The 15,596-nt window shown below is 43.2% G+C and overlaps 2 protein-coding genes across 6 annotated transcripts; both read right to left on the bottom strand.

Moving 5' to 3' along the window:
* Positions 1-2,685: 2,685 nt before the first annotated feature.
* Positions 2,686-5,474, bottom strand: LOC136471508 (probable anion transporter 7). Of its 4 annotated transcripts, none has more exons than XM_066469239.1 (3): positions 5,155-5,474; positions 4,844-5,018; positions 2,686-4,490 (listed from the first exon to the last, which is right to left on the bottom strand). In XM_066469239.1, exon 3 carries the CDS (start codon positions 4,236-4,238, stop codon positions 2,928-2,930), a length of 1,311 nt encoding a protein of 436 aa, XP_066325336.1. In that variant the 5' UTR covers positions 4,239-4,490; positions 4,844-5,018; positions 5,155-5,474; the 3' UTR covers positions 2,686-2,927. The 4 variants fall into 4 exon arrangements, with proteins under 4 accessions (XP_066325336.1, XP_066325342.1, XP_066325349.1 ...); XM_066469245.1 differs by having other exon boundaries at positions 2,686-4,480; XM_066469252.1 differs by lacking the exon at positions 4,844-5,018.
* Positions 5,475-6,793: 1,319 nt separating this feature from the next.
* Positions 6,794-14,239, bottom strand: LOC136471489 (uncharacterized). Of its 2 annotated transcripts, XM_066469231.1 has the most exons (13): positions 13,931-14,239; positions 13,732-13,827; positions 13,547-13,624; positions 12,116-12,196; positions 11,817-12,036; positions 11,670-11,728; positions 9,449-9,498; positions 9,258-9,345; positions 8,940-9,179; positions 8,763-8,855; positions 8,143-8,247; positions 7,493-7,609; positions 6,794-7,032 (listed from the first exon to the last, which is right to left on the bottom strand). In XM_066469231.1, the coding sequence occupies exons 1-13, from the start codon at positions 14,000-14,002 to the stop codon at positions 6,955-6,957; spliced, it is 1,377 nt and encodes a 458-aa protein (XP_066325328.1). In that variant the 5' UTR covers positions 14,003-14,239; the 3' UTR covers positions 6,794-6,954. The 2 variants fall into 2 exon arrangements, with proteins under 2 accessions (XP_066325328.1, XP_066325320.1); XM_066469223.1 differs by having other exon boundaries at positions 8,940-9,345.
* Between the last annotated feature and the right edge of the window lie 1,357 nt (positions 14,240-15,596).

Below are 15,596 nucleotides of genomic sequence, written 5' to 3'. Positions count from 1 at the left end.
CAGTGATCGTTGTCAACTATCCTTGTCATTGGAAGTCCCCCCAACCGAAGGCCTAAAATAGCCTTCACGTCCTGCAACATCAAGGTCATCTCGCCACAAGGTAGGTGGAATATGTGGGTCTCAGGCCTCCACCTGTTATAAGAATAGAACGACTATTAGTTGCCTCAAATTTGTTACAAGAAAGTTTACGTACAAAGAATGCACTCGCACCTGTCTACAGATGCGGTAAGTAGTGTTGGGTCAAGGGACGGAAGACCGTGGTTGACAACACGGACAAGCTCGAGGAAGCCGGCACGCCGTATGTACGACGTGTAATGCTCGTCCCACTGGTGCGCCCTGGTGTACGTGCGGGGCCTCAAAGGAGGCAAGGCCACCTCTGCGTCGTTGTCACTCAAGATGTGTGCTCGGTGCTGGTCGTCGTACTCCACCTCAAGAATGGGGTACAACGGGTGTTGCGTGGGATGAGACATCCTGTTATAAATTGATAAACAAAGCGTTAGAGTACTCAAATTAACAAAATTCAAATTAACATTATATAGCATTGCAAAGTAAAATATTCACTCTAACCTAAAATAAATCGGCACAAGGATAGGATAAACAAGCGCGCAAAAGAGGTAAAGCCCGATGGTCATGTGCTAGGGACGTGGATAGAGGCTAGAGATCGTAGTACGACAAAGCCAACCAAGAAGCGAGGGAGCCAGTTACGCTCAGCGTTACGACCACGGCGGGATGAACTTACGATCGAAACATTCGAATGGAATACGATCCCTCGACCGGCTCGCTACAATCCCTAACTAAATAACTAACTATAAACTAAATAATAACTGGATCTACCAGTGACAACCGCATCGCTACAATCCCTAACTAAATCAATAACTACAAACTAAATAACAAATACCTAATCAATCCCTAAACCCAAAATCCTAACCTAAAAACTAAAAACTACATTAGTATATCACAAACTAATTATGCTAAAACAATAATAATCATAATAACATTAAACCGAGAGGGAGGTACCTTAGGAGCGGGCGGCCTCGACGCGCCGAGGTTCGTGGCGCGGCCAGCGCGGGTGCTGCGAGGGCGAGGGCCGCCGGAGTGGCCGGGCGCGGCCGGCGAGGGCGCTGGAGGCGGGCGCGGCGTGGGCGCGGGCGATGGCCGGCGGCGGGGCACGTCGGCTGGCTGGCGGCGCGGGCGAGCAGGGGTGCGTGCGGCCGGGAGCTCGGCCGCGGGGTTTTATTTGGCCCAGACGCGCCATGACCCCTGGCGCGGCACTACCGCGTCAAGATGGGTGGCGCGGTATGCCCTGTCCCGTCAACGGTCATCGCTCCTGATCGCCGCCACGTCAGCCCTGTGCTGTGTCACCATGTATGACGCGGCACAGGCATATGGCCGCGCCAGAGCAATAGGCACGACAAAAAGTGTTAGTTTAAAAAAAACGGAGATAAATTTAAAATTAGTTTCGAAAAAAATGTTAAAATTAAAAAAAATCGATCTGGTGACCGAGGCCACCTGCTGCTCCCTCTTACGTGCGCCGGGCGTCACAACTCACAGCGATTCAACGAAGAGGTCCGGCCGTCCGGGCCCCTGGCCCTGGGATTGGGGCACTGGAATGATGGGATGGGCACGTTCTCCGCACATGGCGCTGCAAAGTGCAAACTATACTGAGGCCTCGTTTACCGGTGCGAAATTTGAGAATTTGATTACGATAGCACTTTCATTTATATTTAGCAATTAGTATTTAATTATGAATTAATTAGGTTTAAAATGTTCGTCTCGTAATTTCTAACCAAATTGTACACTTAGTTTTTTTCGTCTACATTTAATGCTCCATGCACGCAAGATTTAATATGATAACTACTATATCACTTTTTGAAAAGCTTTTTGAACTAAACGTGGCCTGAGGTTTTGTTCTGCTGCACCAAGCCACCGAGGGTGCGGTGCTGTCGTGCTGCACGGCCGCCGTGGTCAGCAAAGAGCACGCGGACATGTGGCCAGCCCAAATGTTTCCAATCGAAAGATGCATGTGACGACAACCTTTCTGAACGCGTATAACGATAATCTAGGACCTCCAGTTGAAGCAAACATCATCATTGAGAAAAGAGTTCCAAACTGGCATCAGATTATATACTTTCTGCACATGTTTTTTTTCAGATATAATAAGCACAGTACTTGAAAACCAGAAGGAAGAAACCGCTACGGCCTATGCAGCATGCACAACCAAGCTTCAACTAATATATGGTCAGTGTTCATCTAGACCTTGCACATGCACATTCAGAGAAGTCAAATAGTCAAGAAATCCTGTGCTGACAAGAAAAAATAACTTAAAAAGGATGAATGAAGAATTGAGAAAGGATAAGCATTTAACCAAGGCAATATATCATCAGGGCAGGAAAAAACACCATATACTACTAAGTAAACACACATGCTCACCTGAACCGTGAATTCAGCAAATGCTTGAAAGACCAAGTCTATGACCACAACTCAAATAAAGATCCAAAGACGAAAAATGGTTCAGAGCATTTAAGCTAGTGAATTTGCCTAAACTCAACAAGGGTCATGCAGATACGCAAATGGCAATGTTGTTTATTCTCATTGGGATCATCATATGTTTACATTGCAGGGCAAAGATAAGGGAACTCGACAAACTTTGGGTGAGATTATATGTACCAAAACCAAGAAGACAAGATAAACTTGGTGCACAACAAATTCTGTTAGCTGCACTCAGCGTGTGAGTGCGACTGTGCCAATGAGATGAGTCTTCATAATGAAAATGTGAGTTTTCCTGACATAACTTTAGATCACGTGTATGATGCAGTCTGAAATCTGAAATTTAGTAACAAATGCTACAGATACATGTGGGATTCCCGTTTTGCTATCCTGCCTCACTGTAAATGAGAAGAAAAGAATAGGCAAAAAATAACCACACTTTATTCGAAGATCTTTTCACCAGTCGAAAAGATTAAAAAAATGACAGAACTGAAAATACAAAGGTATGCTGGAACAAAGAAGACTGTTTTCCAGGTTTCCGAGTCTGTTAGATCCTTGTTAGAAGCCTTTGCCGCCTCCAGAATATTCCCAGTGAGGCCGACACCAACAATTCCAGCCAGTGTCCCCGCCGTATTTGAGACCCCCATCACTATCCCTGCAAACTTCGGAGCAACATCCATATGGTTTACAGCAAACCCTGCTCTTCCTAGAGCAAGAAAACCAAGGGATAATGCTGAACACATTACAGTGCCTGAGGGTGTGCTAAATAAAGGAAGGGCCATGAGTGCAAATGCTGAGACAATGAACCCGATGGTGTTCAGAAGCTTCCTTGTCTTGGTAACAGACAAAATCCTCCTTGTAATCAAGTGATCAGCAATCACACCACCGATATTGGAGAAAATGAACATATTGAAATAGGGAAGCATCTTTGAGGAACCCATGTCCTGGAGGCTAAGCTTAAGGCCAAGCTCAAAATAGGTAGGGAGCCAGTTCATAAGAACATACAGGGCATAGTGGAAGGTGAAGTTGTTTACAACGATTGCCCAAACAGGTAGACTGAATATTATCCTTCGCCATGGGATCTTTACCGTCCGAGGTGCGACAACCCCTCCTGCTTGTGCCTTAATCATGTCTCGAGATGCCACTTTTGGCATTGATACCTTTGGAAGATCAGTACGAGGTGGATCACTGGAAAATTTCAACCATATTACAGACCATGCTACTCCCAACACTGCTTCAACAAAGAAAACTGACTGGGGTCCTGTGTGCTTCACCAGACTTGGGAAGAAAAGCATGCCACAGGCTGCACCAAGATACATCCCTGAGGTAGTGAGAGATACAGAGCGAGAGCGCTCCTGTGGTGGCACCCACTGTGCCAGAACAGTGTGAATGGCAGGAAATATGAAACCTTGTGCTACACCAACAAATAGGCGAGAAAGGACCAGAATGGTTACTCTATTGGGATCGAGTGGGATTAAACCACATATCATAGACCACAATACAAATGACAGTAGCAGAACACGTCTACCTCCTACTCTCTGTGCTGCCCATCCACCAGGAATCTGTGATAAAACATAACCATAATAGAACATAGACAGTATCATGCCCTTGTTGGCTTGATTCACACCGATGGCATCAGCTGCGACGGTGTAAGCAATCGAGAAACCCACACGCTCAATGTAGCAAACATTTGTGCAGATGAATGTCAGCAATACTATGAGATAACGTTTCGGGAACCTCATTCTCACCATTGATGATCTGAGATGAAGCACTGTTTTTTTAACTAGTCTTAGTCAGGCCAGAACTTGCTGACCTCCCATGAATATTCACCAGGATTTACCATAAGCCTGATTCTCTTCTGTCCATCTCAGAGGATACTACAATCTGGATCTGAAGTGTACAAATTACTGATCATTGGTTCTTCACATGTCCTTATCAGTTAACTGATCTCATACACAAATTAACAGAGACAATCTTGATATGCTGCGCTGAACTGAAAAGCCCTGCCCAAAAACAACAAAGGAGCAACATTTAGAACTCCAAATGGATACTTCAATTTAGCTGACCGACTAAACGAATAGCTGAAATTATGCACAAGATTTGAGCATGATTGATGTTTTCTAAAAGGGTGATCTAAAGGCATAAAACCTTTCACAACCTCTACAACCCAGAGATCCCGGGGAGGAAACAAGAAGACTTGCATAAGTAAACTTGGATTTTGGCTTCTAGAGGAAAAACAAGTGTTGCTCCTGAAAAATGACTGAACACGCCAGTCTACAAGTCTACACTTTGGGAGCCAGATCTTGCTAAAATCCAAGCAGTGAGAAGCAAGCTTTTGCTATAAGATATTACAAACCTTGGCCAGAGAAAATGACCTGCCACTGCACTGTCTGAGCTAGATCTCACTCGGATTCCAAGTGCTAGCTTTTTTATTGCAAGATACTACAAAAAAATGCTCAGAGCTCGAATTAACTTGGCCCCAAGCTCGAATCCAGGGGCGGACCCAGTAAAGGAAATGGGTCCAATAATTTCTGCAAAAAAGAAAAAAAAATGTAGGCGTGACATAATTGTAATTGGATCAGATCAGATCCGAATACAAATAGCTCCAGCTAGGGTATGGGCGCTCGGTTTCGCACGGCAAGAACGGACGAGAAGGGGTGGGCGTACCTGGTGGGTGCTCGTCGCCGGCGCAGTGCCGAAGATGGAGACCTGGGCACCTGGCGTAGGGCGGCGGCACAGTCGTCGCCAGTCGCCACTAGACACAGAGAGCGGGGCACGGGAGAACCACGAGAGAGAGAGAGAGAGAGAGAGAGAGAGAGAGGGGGAGTACTCGAGAGGGACTGCAGTGGGGCCCTGGCGATGTGGCAGGAGGAGCGCGATGGAGTTCAGCAGGAGCAGGCGGGGTCGCGAAGCGAGGATTCACGGTGGCGGCGCGAGCAAAGGACGGAGCAGCCGAGGGAGGAGTCCGCCGTCTCAAAAGAAAACCGAGTGTTCGGACCTTGGCAGCACAAACGGGCTTTGAGGCCCAGAAACCCCACCGAGCGAGGATTCGGTGTGCATGATGGCTTCTAAGTTCATATAAGGCCTCGTTTACTTCCAAAATTTTTTTTCCAAAAAGTGCTACAGTAGTCATCACATCGAATCTTGCGATACGTGTATGAAGCATTAAATGTAGACGAAAAAAACTAATTACACAGTTTGGTTGAAAATCGCGAGACGAACGTTTTGAGCCTAATTAGTCTATGACTGAATACTAATTGCCAAATAAAAACGAAAATGCTACGGTAGCCAAATTCCAAAATTTCACCCAACTAAACACACCCTAAAACGAGCTGGCACGATGGCATGCTTCAAGTTGATTATAAGTTTATAACTGTCCTACGTAACACGATGTAATTGGTGGACGGTGTTCACCAACGCGGAAGACCAAAAGGCACTAAAAAACATTGCTACATATCAACAATCTCGTAGATCGTCTCATACAAAATCATGTAGAATTTTTGATGATGTAGAGAGAAAAAAGCTAAACGAAAGTCGTCATCGTTGTGTGAAACAATCGCCTCACATTCTAAAATCTAGTTTACAATTGGTTGAGAGGCTCACGAGGATGGGACAAGGCTACCCTAAAACTACGATGCTTGGATTAGAGTCACAAGAGATAGAACCGTCACTCAGAAAGAATGTTCGTCAAAGATTTAGGACAAGCCTATCCCTCCAAAACGAGGAAAGAATGTCCGTCAAAGATTTAGGCCAAGCCTATCCCTCCAATACGAGGAGATAGGCTCGCTTCAGGTGTCCACGAGCAGAGTTTTGGCACGGGATGACAGGAGGCAGCAGTGAACCCAGAGCGGTGAAGGAGCATAGCTCCGATGAACTTAAGGGCGGGGCAAAGCTCTTCCTCTCCCACATCAAGTGAAAGGTTTGATAGAGTGAGGGAGTGCGGCGCTTGGCAAGTTCATGGCACTCTCTAGGCCACGCTCCTCACGCATTAGCTGGCTACCGAGGCAGGTCGGAGCAGATCAGCCGTGCTCCTCACCATAGGGTGAGGTACTGAGGCGTGATGCACGCGGGGCAGACCACGGTAGAGAGGAGGATGCACAAGGGTGGCCCACGGTTTTGGCCCACGACTGACAGGTGAGTCCCGCGCAAGGAACCGGATCTAGAATTTCTCTGTTCATTTCCATGAAATCTGGCTTATGCTGATGCTAATTTGTTGTGAAAGAAAAGCACTGTTCATTCGTTGAGAAGTGCTGCTGAAGACAGCATGCAACTTGCTCAAGCAGCCTGGTACAAAACTGGTACCGAATAAGCAACAAAACCTTTCGCACTGTTACACTGCAATCAAAACTGTGCTGTTGTACATATAATGACATATTTTATAAATTTTGGACAAGAACTGCTACCCTTTTTTCTCTAAGGGGGTGCATCTCAAGTGAACACAAAATCATTCAGGATCCAACAAAACAGTCAAAGCTCACTGTACTTTCTTGCTAGGGATTCTGCTTTGTGCTCGCTGCCAGCAGTCACAATATAACCAGCTCCAACCTGAAAAATGGGAGATTGAAGAAATTACTGAATAAGACACTAAATATGAATTTAAGCTTTGCATCCTTTTCAGTTAACAAACTGGTAAAGCAGCTGCACTCCAAATGATAAGACCATCACTGGGCAACTAAGGAGCTCCACTCCTGATCAAGATTAAATCACTATGGACCTTGACAGTCCAAAAAACAAACTTTTGGCCACTAATGGTTATTTTTTCTACTTCCTCCGTTCCAAATTATAAGTTGCTTTGACTTTTGTGGTACATAGATTAGACATACGTTATATCTAATACATAGCAAAATGGATGTAACAAAAAAGTCAAAGTGACTTATAATTTGCGGAGGGAGTATTAAACAGACCTAGTAAGACTGACACAATGGAAGATATTGCTGGCCAATTCTTGTGCATGCATTTTAAAATGTCCCTCTCTTTTTGCTACAGGGATTACAGAAGAGAGTACCTGGCAATCTTTCAGAACAGCCCGTTCTTGCAGTTGAACATTATTACATACAACAGAACCTTGGATGTGGCAACCATCTTCAATAACAACGTGATTCATCACAACAGCGTTGACAATCTGCAGCATGGGTGGAAATGATTTCTTTCATGAGAAGGAAACAAAGAAGCTTAACCCAGAATGGAACTCAAATCTGGCATGGATATCTAAAGCAAAACAGTAATTCAATAAAGCATCAAGATATAATTGCAAGACAATCACAAAGGATACCTTACAGAGAACAAACAGATATTATCAATTGCATCTTGCTAGTTAACAGAATCTTTGAAAGGTTTATGAACATTGACTCCTTTTCCAAGGAATACAGCATAATGGCAAAGAATAATAGTATAGAAATATGGATACCTATGCCTCTGCAAGGAAGGCTTAAGGAACACTCTTAAGCCTAAGCAGGCTATATCTAAAAGAACACTACTGGTTACAAATACAACCAGTTTCTGTACCCTGTAATGCACACCGAACATGCCAATTCCAAGTTTTGCTACATAAGCCAGCAAGTACAACTTTTTAACATGATATCGGGGTAGTAATTTTTTTAAACCTAGAGCATACAAAAATCATTACAACGAAATAACAAGTCACACTGGAATTACCTTTACATTGGAACCAATTCGGCAATGACGACCAATCATGGATCGCTTCACACTACACTTGTCACCTAGCTGTGAACCCTCAGCAAGAATACAATGTGGTCCTATCTAAACAAACATAAAATACAACAAAATAAGCCAAAATAGAAATTGTAACCATTTCAAACATCAAACATCATGCAGAATTGGATGAAAAAAAAATCTAATTATTAACATACCAAAAGCAATTTATTACTACCTCTGAAGTCAACTAGATAATCTAGACAGCCAACCAAACATTGTAGAGTTTGATAATTGTCATGCATTAAAAAAGTCTTAGATTTGTCACATGAAAAACCATTATTAACCTCTCAATAAAAGTACTTTCATGTCATGATCCCTCTTTAAATGCTTGCCAACATGGCAAAGTAATCACAATTTTAACTGAAGCATACTGATACTGAAATCCCACAAATGAAAGATCAATATTATCTTAGTTAAAGCAAACAAATGAATATTTTTATATATATACGCAACATGGTAGCAGCTAACATAATCACATCCTAAATTCATTTCATGATATGTTCTGTATTTTCAGGCAGCCATCTCATGATGCTAGCTTGCTAGTAGTTCAACAGACTTACTGTAGTCTTTGATCCAAGAACAGAGGATGGGTGGATGATATTGTTTTGTGCAGAGAACGAATAACCAGACAGGTGGCTAGCTTCCCCTATAACCTGCAATACAAAATAATAATAATTTAATCATGATTTGATAGTGGTGCATGTGACAAATAATTCCCTGTAGCATGAAATCCTTACATCTCGATTGATATCACAATATGACTGAATTGAGTTCAAGCGGTGACAGTATTTGCTTTTAGTAGCAATATAAGCACAGCACCTATGTCCACCACTTGATCTTGATAGTACATCCTGCTTGAAAGCAGATGGTGCAATGACACGATGCTGCGACAAACAATGCAAATTACTACTGGACTGAACAGCACTACTCCCAGTTTCGTCAACCGCTGTTCCACTGCCACCTGATGGAGCTGATCTCTGTTCAATTTTACAACAGTTAAATACTGCTTCAGACAAAAGTGTTACATGTATACATGTTATTAAGCATGAGCATACCAATTGACTCCTAACTAAATACGGGAGGACTTCAAGTCTAATGCTACGGTATGCTTCCTTCTGTTCCAGTACGTCCTGTAATATTGTCCTGTGACCAGTAGTAAATTATGGCAAAATCTATGCTTTAGTGTGAGCATATAAAAGAACGATCAAATAAGACATCACAAAAGGTTAAAAAAATATAAACTAACCTCTTAAAAGCATAAAGATGTGCATCCATTAGGTCACTTCGAATTTCCATCTAACAAAAGAAGGATAGCATATTTAGTTCAACTTATAGTTCATCAAACCATTCAAACTGAGTGCTTTTCTGAATTTAAATTAAACCAAATCATTACAGCCCAATTAACATGACTGTTACTACTTCCCATTAAAATTTGATATGAACAACAACAACAACAACAAAGCCTTTAAGTCCCAAACAAGTTGGGGTAGGCTAGAGTTGAAACCCAGCAGAAGTAAAATTTGATATGAACATCCAACAAAAATGCAATTATTATAAAAATGATAGCATCCTTGCAACTAAGCTATCAAGGGACCGAGGCCATCTTAAAAAGAAAAAAGAACTTGACCACAGGGAGAATACTTCACCCTGGCTTAAGGAGTGCCAGTGTCCAAACATGGCTGGCTAGAAAACTCGGTGAAACCAGTTCTCAGGAAAGCTGGCTGGTGAGTGGCGAGCCTCTCTACTGGAGGTTCTACCAATTGAGCTATCATTCAGTTCCAAGAACAGATCATCCATAAAGGGACGATAAGTTTCTTCACTTTCTTCCTTAGAAGAGTATGACTCCTATATTAGCAGTTGTTGTGTTACTTGTAAACAAATAATGTACACAGACAACAAAGAAAGAATGAATGAGATTTACAGACTTCTCACAGCTAAGTTGTGCATTTGTGAAGTTTAAGGTTATATCAGATTGCCTCAGCAATCAATAAAATTTGACAGACTCAATACTTTTATCAAGTAATGTGTCCATAGCTAAGGCACTAAAGTTTTTGCCCAAAATGGGCATGTCTTGCGATACCAACCCACAGGCCACAACTTTGTTAAAAGGAGGTTTTACAAATCAAAAAATAAAGGGTGAATTAAGCTTTGAAATACATTTACATTTGGTAAAAGTACATCCTATACCAGTGCCCATGCACAGGAGCAAAAACAACCAAAATAAAATAAAATATCTCACTTCAACTTAGAAATGCGAAGTCATTGGATTATGTACATTATTGACTTTCAAGACCTGCTAACCATAACATAAGACAGAACAGCAGAAAACAAAGTAACAAGATTACTCCATGCACCCCAAAGATAATCATATCAAAAAAAATAAAGGAATGCCCAAACTCCAAAGGAACGACCATACCAGATACTGTTCAATGTCATAATCCAACAACACAGCATTATGAACATGATTAAAAGGCCAGTATATGAAATAGAGAAGACAAATAGTAAAGACATGCATTTTATAATTTATATAGGAGAACATTGTTGAAAGCTGAAATAGACTTTCTGAAAGTTTCCATTTTTCCGATGCTTCCAATGGAAATGAAGAGGTGTGAGTTCTTAATTATTACTTATCAGATTTGTGCAACTCATCATTTGTGCTTGACTGTCATCATTTGTGCTTGACTGCCAGTATAAACAGCAGCTACTTTGAGTCTGTAAAGCTAGCTTATCACTGTGTGAACATCGAATTATTTTAGTGAGAGGTATAGTGCTAAATAAAGGGCATACCCAATGCAGAGAGCTCCTGCTCTGTGCGGGGTCTGGGGAAGGGTGTCAGTGGCAAGCCTTACCCTCGCCTGTGCAATGCGAGGAGACTGCGACTCGAACCCAGGACCTTCCGGTCACAGGCGGTAAGACTCTACCGCTTGCACCAGGCCCGCCCTTCAGGTATAGTGCTAAATCTAATAGCAATATAGCACAAGATTTTTCCCATGTTACAAATACTCCACAGTTGCCATGCCTAAGGGGTGTTTAGATCTCAGGGCTAAAAATTAGTCATCGTGCAGTAATAGGCTAAATGTGAACTAATTTTTCTAATGGCCTCTAACGGTCTAACCATCAATTAATCATCATTAATTTTTTAGCCCATGGTTAGTCCTCCTATTTGGCATCCAAAACCCAGGATTAGTTTTTACTCCTGAGATCCATACACCACTCCGAGTGCCTATGACAAGAACCCAATCGTCCAGCAATACTCCTATATCTTATATGCCCATGGGCCGCCGATTTGTCTATCTAAATCACTGCAAGGACAACCCAGTTGCAAAAATTTGAGACTGACACAACCTACGTTGGCCTGTTTGTTTTTCAAGAATCATGATGCATAACAATGTCAACATAAGTATAGCACTGAAACTCGAAATTCCTCAGAAACAAATGTAGCTGACTTCATAGAATAGCTGCCTTACCTGACCAACAGCCTGTATTTTTCTTTTATGAACTTGAACATCTTTTTCAACATCGGTTCCTACAGGTGACATTGACAGGTATGAGAATCATGCATGCATGACATTACTAGCCTTCTATTACACTTAATGAAATCACAGTAAGCAAACCTGACACGATATGCAACAAGAATTGTTTACTCCTGTCCAGCCCTACTATGTTCAAACGATTTGGCTTTTTAGCTTTATCCTTCCCACTAGAAGAAGCAGTGTCTGAAGGACCACTAACAGGAACAGAACATAGTAAAGCAGTAACAGCTGCACCATTTCTTCTATGAGTAGCAGCAACAGCCCCAGGCAACACATCTGTTACCAGATCACCGCTAACTACCTATTCAAACACAGCTCAATTTGTTAGAATCATGCAACATTTTGTCAACATTGGCATAGTATGAAATCACAAAAATTACCAAAATATCATTTGCCGTCAGTCGCTTTGAAATAGCTCGTAATGCACCAGCACTTCCAAGGTCTTCAGAAACCACAACTACCTGAATACAAACAAGAGTTACTTCCACAAACAAAATGAAAATATGTTCCCCTACAGTAATTCAATTGTTTGTCAATGAGATTGAGCTTCTAGTATACCATAAATAAACAAATGTCAATCAAAGAAAACAAAGAATTAGGAGAGAACTTTATAAAAACAAGAATGAACTCAAGAAGTTGAAGTTACTAGAAATAGAATCATATATTATACTGACTTTATATATAATATAACATGAACAGAAACATCCATGGGCTTAATGATTAGCATTGATGAAAAAAGGAAATAAGTTAGAACAAAGACATGCTCACAAGATATTTAAATTTTAATGGAGCTATGTTTGGATTGACATATAGTCCGCAAACTTCACATTCTCACTTCATCAAAGAAAGTGTTGAAAAAACAATAAAGATTACATTCAAGCATTGGTAAACAAAATATAAATCTTGCAAGATTCAAACTACTAGCAGCTTAACTCCAACTTTAAACACAAGAAAAAGCAACAATGGGAGAGCACAGTGATAGTGCACTCTTGTTTCAATAACAGTTAACAAATGAACAACATGAAATGGTACTGAGATATAGAGGGAACATACTTGAAATCAAATTTTCATTTAGAACTAAAGAATTCGTTTATGTTATGCTACATTCATAAATCATAAATATATTAACATCCGTGTTGTAGAAGGCATTCGATTCAAAACTTGGGGAGCGATTGGCTGCTGCCTAGTGCCTCATCTCCACTTAGGTGGCTAACTAGCATGAAAGGAAGTCGTAGCCAAAAAGGATAAGAGCTCGCTCAAAAAGGACAGTAGGGGAGGCCCAGCAACACCTAAGTGGCACCCTCTCCAACGCTGATTAGCCTTCAATAATCGTAAGATCAGCATCTCAACAACCCAGACAAACAGGTATCAGGTATGATAGAATATCCACGGTTCAAAACCAGTTTGTTTAAATGAAATTCCACTCACAACACAAGAGAAAATTTTACAAAAAAAAAATCATATATAGTCACAATATAAACATAGGTAACCTGCCTCCATAGACAGCCTACCATAACAATGCTAGTAGATGGGTGCCTAGTCAAACTAACTAAAAATCCACATGAACAATAATCTAATCTAAGAACTGAAACATTCACCTAATACCTAGTTCTAAAGGCTTGTTTCGGTTCTGCCATGAAAATGTATCCAACTAATTTATCTTCATGCATCCTTAGAACAAATTTATATGCTTGTTTCTAGGACATTCTCCAATTACGTATCACTCTTATAGCACTAACACAAAGGCAATACCCCAAGTAACCGAGCATTGGGCATTGCAATCTCAGACGCCGAATCAGAACCAAACTCACCTCCACTCGAAGCCGATCCAGGTACGCGCTGGATACCCAAGCGTCGACAAGCTGCGCTGCCTCCTGCCCCTCAACCACCTGCACCACACCACATCAGCCAAACAATATCCTGCTCGTGGCTGGCTTGGGAAGTTGGGACCACAGCCGTGACGGGAGGAAGAGAAGCGGAAGAGCGAGGAGCTCACCACGATGAGGTCCTTGAGGTCGCTGGCCTCAAGGAGGTCAAGCACGTAAGAGAGCACGGGGCGGTTGGCGACCGGGAGCAACGCCTTCGGGACGTCCTGCGCAGTGAAGAGGAGGAAGCTTAGGTAGAGGTTAAGACGCGGGACTAACATGGATGAGGTGAGGTGGGATGGGGAAAAGGAGAGAGAGGGGGGATACCACCTTGGAAACGAGGGGCGACAGTTTCTCGGAGTCGGAGGTGCCGCCGGCGAGGACGACGACCTGGAAGTCCATCTGCGGCGAAACTGCGGTGGTTGAGGGGGTCGCCGGCGCGTTGGACAGCCCCTTGACGACGCCTCTCGACTTGGTACTAGTGCTAGTGTTAGGGGCGAGAACCGGGGAGGAGAGGATGAGGCGGCGAAGGACAGCAAGACGGAGTCGTGCGCGGTGGCGGCCTGCCAGGCGGCGGCGAGCGTCTCAAGCGTCGGCCGTGGCGGCGCCGATTCCCGATGGGGAGTGGGAGACTCTGGAGGCTTGGGGCTGCAATTGCCAAACTGGGCCTTTTCCTTATCGTCGGGCCGGGCTTTCGTACTGTGAAACGAACTGGGCCATTGGGGCTACGTTGTACTCCGTAACAGAATAGAGAGACATGCGCGAGACTTGTACAGGAAGTAAAAAAATTGTAATGCTTTTTTAGTAATAGTTTGATATCAGCAAGTTAGCACCAATCGTAAAAAATGTGGAATTATGCAAATTTTCATTAAGGCCCCTTTTAGATCCTTAAAATTAAATTCATTCTAATAATTATAATTTAGGCACATATTAATATCAAATTCAAAGCCAAATAACCTAATATGAAAGAATAAGTTAGAGTTGGAGAGGAAAGAGGGCTTGAGCCTGAGCGGTTCACGCCTCCCGTCCAACCAATTTGATCTAATAATAAGCTCTAAAAGGTCTTTAGCAACGACGGATTTGGTATTGTTATTGTATACCTTGAAGCAGTGATGTCCGTATCAATATGGTCTGAAAAAAACTATGGAAAAGACTAGCACCCGAACGCTCGGACATCCGGACGGGGCGTCAGTCCGGACACCCACGTCTGCCGCATGCCCACGCATATGCATGCAGCTCCTGCCCGCCCGTCCACCCACTGCTGTTGCGCTTGGCCCGCGCTGCTGCCGCACCTGCCCGCGCGCTACTACTACTGCGGCTCGGCCCCGCCTGTTGTTGCGGTACGCATATGCCTGCGCATGCACGTGGGGACCGTCGCGCCCGCTTCACTTCTCACGCGCACGCGGGGACCGCTGCACCCGAGGGGACCACCTCCACCTGCGCCCACTTCCCACACCTAGTCATGCAATACTTGGAACATAAAGCATTTGCTGCAACATACGTCCGAAACAGATGAAACATTTACAACGTACGCTTGCAACATATGTATATGACCACTACGACATATGCAACATCCAGATAAAATATTTGCAACATACGTTTGAAACAGCTGAAACATTTGAAACATGCACTTGTAATATACGTGTATAGCCAGTACAACACCCAGATAAAAATACTTGCAACATATGTTTGAAATAGCTTAAACGTTTGAAACAACACTTGCAACATACGTGTATAGCCACAACATATGCAACACTAGATCTACTTTTGCAACATCCCGATAAAACATATGCAATATACATCTGAAACGCATGAAATATACGGTTGCAACATATGCTCATCTACTTGCTGCCTCCTAACAGAGGCTTGTTGACACAGAACTCGAGATCGCCCACGGTCGACAACAGATGGATCGCGGCCGTGGCAGGAGGCGCAAGATGCGGGGGAGCAGCAGCGCGAGGCGTGAGATGCGGGCGAGGGCGCGAGGCACAGGGGA

The sequence above is a fragment of the Miscanthus floridulus genome, chromosome 1 (assembly GCF_019320115.1).
Source record: "Miscanthus floridulus cultivar M001 chromosome 1, ASM1932011v1, whole genome shotgun sequence".
Taxonomy (NCBI): domain Eukaryota; kingdom Viridiplantae; phylum Streptophyta; class Magnoliopsida; order Poales; family Poaceae; genus Miscanthus; species Miscanthus floridulus.
The sequence above is the reverse complement of the archived record's forward strand: the minus strand, read 5'-3'. Positions and strand labels throughout refer to the sequence as shown.